The sequence below is a fragment of the Mandrillus leucophaeus genome, unplaced genomic scaffold (assembly GCF_000951045.1).
Source record: "Mandrillus leucophaeus isolate KB7577 unplaced genomic scaffold, Mleu.le_1.0 Scaffold222, whole genome shotgun sequence".
NCBI lineage: Eukaryota > Metazoa > Chordata > Mammalia > Primates > Cercopithecidae > Mandrillus > Mandrillus leucophaeus.
Window position 1 is genome coordinate 2,994,781 of NW_012102277.1, and position 4,815 is coordinate 2,999,595.

Below are 4,815 nucleotides of genomic sequence, written 5' to 3' on the forward strand. Positions count from 1 at the left end.
AACTCCTGACCTCAAGTGATCTGCCCGCCTCAGCCTCCCAAAGTGCTGGGATTACAAGTGTGAGCCACCGTACCTGGCTCACAGGTGTTTTGTACAAACAGATAAGCAATGGGAATTACTGTCAATGACCATATTATCTCTTACTCTGAATATGGCAACTAACAAGTCACAGTACTTCAGTGAGATCGCATGGCCAGGGCTTGCTGGGCCTGCCAAATTGGCACAGCCTGTGCAACTGGGTTATTAACTCAGATCTGACTAGACGAGGATTTGGGACACTTCCCTCTTGTAAACTAGGAGATGAAATAACAGACTGACCTGTAGACTTTCATGCAGCTGTAGGGCTTCCTGGGCTCCCACCCAGTTGTTGGCTAGCAGCAGCTCTTGGGCACATCTGAGCGCCAGGGAAGCAGACAACTCATCCTCTCCTATGATGGCAGCCAACTCTGCAGCCGTTCTAAGTGATGCTGCATCCCCCTTTTTGGCCAAAACTTTGGCTGCATCATAAGCACAAGTGGCCCCTAAATAGCTATAATATGAATAAAAATGTGAAGAAAAGGTCATAAACAGATCTTTTAATCCCATTCCTAGAGGATAGAATCATTTCTTTCTATCCACTTTGCTGCATGTGCCTTCCTGTGGTCCCAGGTATGTCACTGCCCCGGTTGTTCCTGTGAAGGCTGAGGCCAGCACAATTCAGCGGAGCGTATGAGAAACAATATCATCTAGGTTGAGGACATAAGGAAAATGAGTGGGAATGACTCCTCTGTTTGGGTTCAATCCAGCATGGGTTGAGGTTCCTTTACTTGATGTTATAAGAGACCATTAGAAAAATGCATAATTTCTGAATCTGCTACTGAGCTTTTTCTTGAATAGTTATAGTGATTTACATAAATAAATCAGGAGGTAGTTCCTGATGAGTCTTATGAAACTAAGTTGAATATACGTATCTTTTAAACAATTTCTCGCTGCTTTACCTCCACCTCTAAACTTATTACTTGTGTTCCTGTCCTCCCCTTTCTGGCAGAAGCTCTTCTACGTTGGATGCATCCCTCCACTCCTCAGGCTTACCATTTGGCTGCGACAGCATAATGGCCATCTCTTTCTAGGACGGTTCCCCAGCTGAGGTACAAGTCCTTCAGGACTGGGTCCTCTGGGCGCAGCCGGGCCTTGGCAATTGCAATAGCTTCCCTAAAGGCAAGAATAGACACTTTAGCCAATCTGAAAAGGCTCCTCTGTGTATGGCCCTAGGAGGGGCTGTAAGACAGGACAAATTGTCCCTTTTGCATTGTCTTATTGTTTCAACTTCCTTTAAAAAACTGCACTTGCATTATATAGACAAATTACAAACACACGCTTCATTCGTTTCTTCACTTAGATCAGCAGTTCTTAAATTTGTGGTCTGTGGATTCCTAGGGGGTCCTCAAGAACCTTTCAGAGGGTTCATGAGGTTATAACTATTTTTGTAACAATGCTAAGAGTCAGTTATGTATTGTTTATTAAAAAAAAAAAAACTGTGTTGACATTTGCACTGATTGTGCAAAAGTAATGGTTGGTAAATTCTGGCATCTAAGAAAGAAGGCAGTGGCTCTTATAGTGGGAAAAAAGGGAGAATGCCCTTAATGAAGCAGTAAAAATGATGAATTTTACTAAATCCCTCAAGTCCAAAACACTTTAATATATTGTGTGTGACAAATGGGAAGAACATTTTGTGTTCTCTGCTGCATTCCAAAGTAGGATGGTTGTCTCTAGGAAACACCTGTATGAACAAATTACAAGCTAAACTGGCTGCTTTTTTCACAGAACCTGCTTTCTTCTAAAAAAAAAAAAAGACTAACCACTTCATTAAAAACAACCAACAGTATTTGTTACTAATGATAAAATGTGAGTTTTCTAGCAAAAATTAGAATTTTAGAAAACTTGTACGTACCACTTGTGTGCTTGACAGTTTCCCATAAGTTAGAATTTTCTGATGAGAGTGACGGTGATAGTAAGGAATGTGACATTTTTGGGTATTTTATAATAAGATATGTTAACATTTGGATCTGTACAACTCAGTAAACAAATATTTTTCAAATGACATACAACTGCTGAGTTGTAGCCGACATAAAGTTGTAGCTGGGGAAAAAAGTGTTTTATTAAAGTGATCTAAACAGAGCAATATTTTGAAAGTATTTTGGGACTTCTACTTCCAGCTATGATGGAATAACTGGGATCAGACCTACCTTCCTGCCATAAAACTAAAGTACTGGACAAAATGTCTGAAACAACTGTTTTCAGACACTGGGTAACAGGCAGCACAGGACAGTAACCCCTAAGAGAACAGAAACAAACGATGGGAACCCTATCTGGGCACTGGCTTTCTGCCCAAAGCCATTTTCCTAAGGAAAACCTAAGCAAAACCTCAGCAGTCTCTGAGTTGAGAAGAGGAAACAACGGCAATCTGAGGGGCAGGATACTAGGAAGGAGGAAGTTGTCCAGAGAAAGACATCCACCATATTGAGTCTTTGGCTAAATTCAAAGCCACGTATGTAAAGGAAACTCCGTAAGTCTAAACAAAGAATGACTAGGTAACTGTAAGCTGAACAATTACCAGAGCTTACTCAGGACCTGGAGACATCTGAATTTTGACTTGTTGAATGCATAAGGCATTCAATAAAGATATCAGAATGTAGGAGGTCCAAACTAATTCTAGAATATGATAAACTTGCCCTAACAAAGTTTAAAAACAAGCCACGAAAAGATCAAGCTGATATACAACTTTACTACTTGCCAAAACAAAGTTCAACACTCTCTAAAGGAAGACAACAAAACCAAAGCAGGGTAGGACAAAAAGAAAATCTTGGTTAAGCATGGTGGCTCATGCCTGTAATCCCAGCATTTTGGGAGGCTGGCAGGAGGATCGCTTGAGCCCAGGAGTCGGAAATCAGCTTAGACAACACAGCAAGACTCCGTCTCTACAAAAAACTAAAAAAATAGCTGGAGGTGGTGGCACACACCTCCTGAGTAGTCCCAGTTAGGGGGCTGAGGCAGGAGGACTGTTTCTTCTTTTATGTTACTTTAACAATAGAGAAGTTTAGATTATTTTCACATTATGTCCAAGTATTATCCCAACTCTATGACCACACATACCTGTAAAAATGGTTTGACTTGAGCAGCTCCACAGCTTCATACACTTTGTGGATGGAAAGTAGGTGAGAAGCAGCCTTGACATACTGATCCTGAAAACACAGCTGTTTGGCAAAAGCTTCCACAGCCCATAGCCACACATGGTAGCCAGCTGAAAAAATAAAAGATGGTGGTTAAAAAAAGTTGAAGAGAAAGTAAAAACAAAACCCAGTATATTTGGGTTGAAAAGCCTTTTTTCAGTCGATGCATTCAGCAGAACATTTAGATACCAATTCAGCCACCACTACGGATGATCTGCTTCATCTACACATTCTGAAACATCAATTGTTTGATTATGTAACACAAACAAAACAGTACAAAGTTGAAAAGATACAGAAAGGAATGTGTGAGCACAGTTAGATAAATTCCTATAATTAGAATTGACGAACCAAAGGTTAACATGCTTACGTGCTTTTTTTTTTTTTCTCTTTCCTTTTATTGTTTTTTGAGACAGGGTCTTGCTCTGTGGCACAGGCTGGAGCGCAGTAGCACAATCATGGCTCACTGCAGCCTCAACCTCCCTAGGCTCAGGTGATCCTCCCACCACAGCCTCCCGAGTAGCTGGGACTACAGGTACATGCCACCATGCCCAGATAATTTTTTTATTTTTTGTAGAGATGGGGTTTTGCCATGTTGCCTAGGCTGGTCTCAAACTCCTGGGCTCCAGCGACCTGCCCACCTCGGCCTCCCGAAATGCCGGTATTATAGGCATGAATCACCACACCCACCTTTTTTTTTTCTTTTTTAAAGAGACAAGGTCTCATGATGTTGCCCAGGCTACAGTACAGTGGCTATTCACAGGCACAATTAACAGTGCCCTATAGGTCTGAATGCCTGGCCTTAAGCAATCCTCCTGCCTCAGCCTCCAGAGCGGCTGGGGACTACAGACTTGTGCCATTGTATCTTTAAAATTTACTAGACATGGCCAAATTGTCCTTCAAGAAGTTCTCACCAATTATGCTTTTGCCATTAAAGTGTCAGTGACCTGCTCTTTTTCACAGGGGTTGGGTTGGATTTATGAGTTTGTCTACTGCTGCAAACAGGATTAGCATTGTATCTATTTCTAAGTGATTTCAAGCTTAAGACTGGTACTGCCAAGAGCCATCTTTAGTGGACGTATCCCAGAGATGATAGAGCTTTTACTGAAAAGAACAAACACAAAAACCATACCCGCTGGTGCCATAGCCACAAGGTTGTCTGTCAGCTCCCCTCTTTCCGCTGCGGTTTGGAGAACACCTTTGAGATCTCCTTTCCAAAGCATAAGCTGGTGAAATAACTCAGGGTGGCCATTTTCTAAGTGACCTTTTCCTGTTTGAAAGAGAGATGTTTGGAAGGTGTTTCAGAAACATCTATTACTGACTTGTAGAAAAAGATAAGGCAAGATAGAAGAGAAAGTGAGCTCCTAAAATATGCAGTCATTCTCTGATAGGTGTCACCTACCAGAGTGATTACAAAAGGATGTGAAGCCCACTCGGTCACTGCCCACTCACCCACCTTCACATGTACTCAGAGTGAATGCTGTATGTTTAGGATCCTATGATGATGCAAGGGATGTATCAATATGTAAGTCAGTGAGCTCAAAACCTAGTTAGCTGACAGGTAAAACTAACCATTATAATATCACAGGATGGCAGCCATCAAAGAGGT

General features: G+C 41.7%; 1 protein-coding gene across 1 annotated transcript in view; it reads right to left on the minus strand.

Annotated features, from left to right (window-relative positions):
* Nucleotides 1-4,815, minus strand: part of GEMIN5 (gem (nuclear organelle) associated protein 5) — a 49,947-nt gene that overhangs the window by 9,751 nt on the left and 35,381 nt on the right. The window contains 4 exon segments of the mRNA XM_011981272.1: nucleotides 319-529; nucleotides 1,072-1,191; nucleotides 3,133-3,280; nucleotides 4,339-4,480. Coding sequence (XP_011836662.1) covers nucleotides 319-529; nucleotides 1,072-1,191; nucleotides 3,133-3,280; nucleotides 4,339-4,480 — 621 coding nt within the window.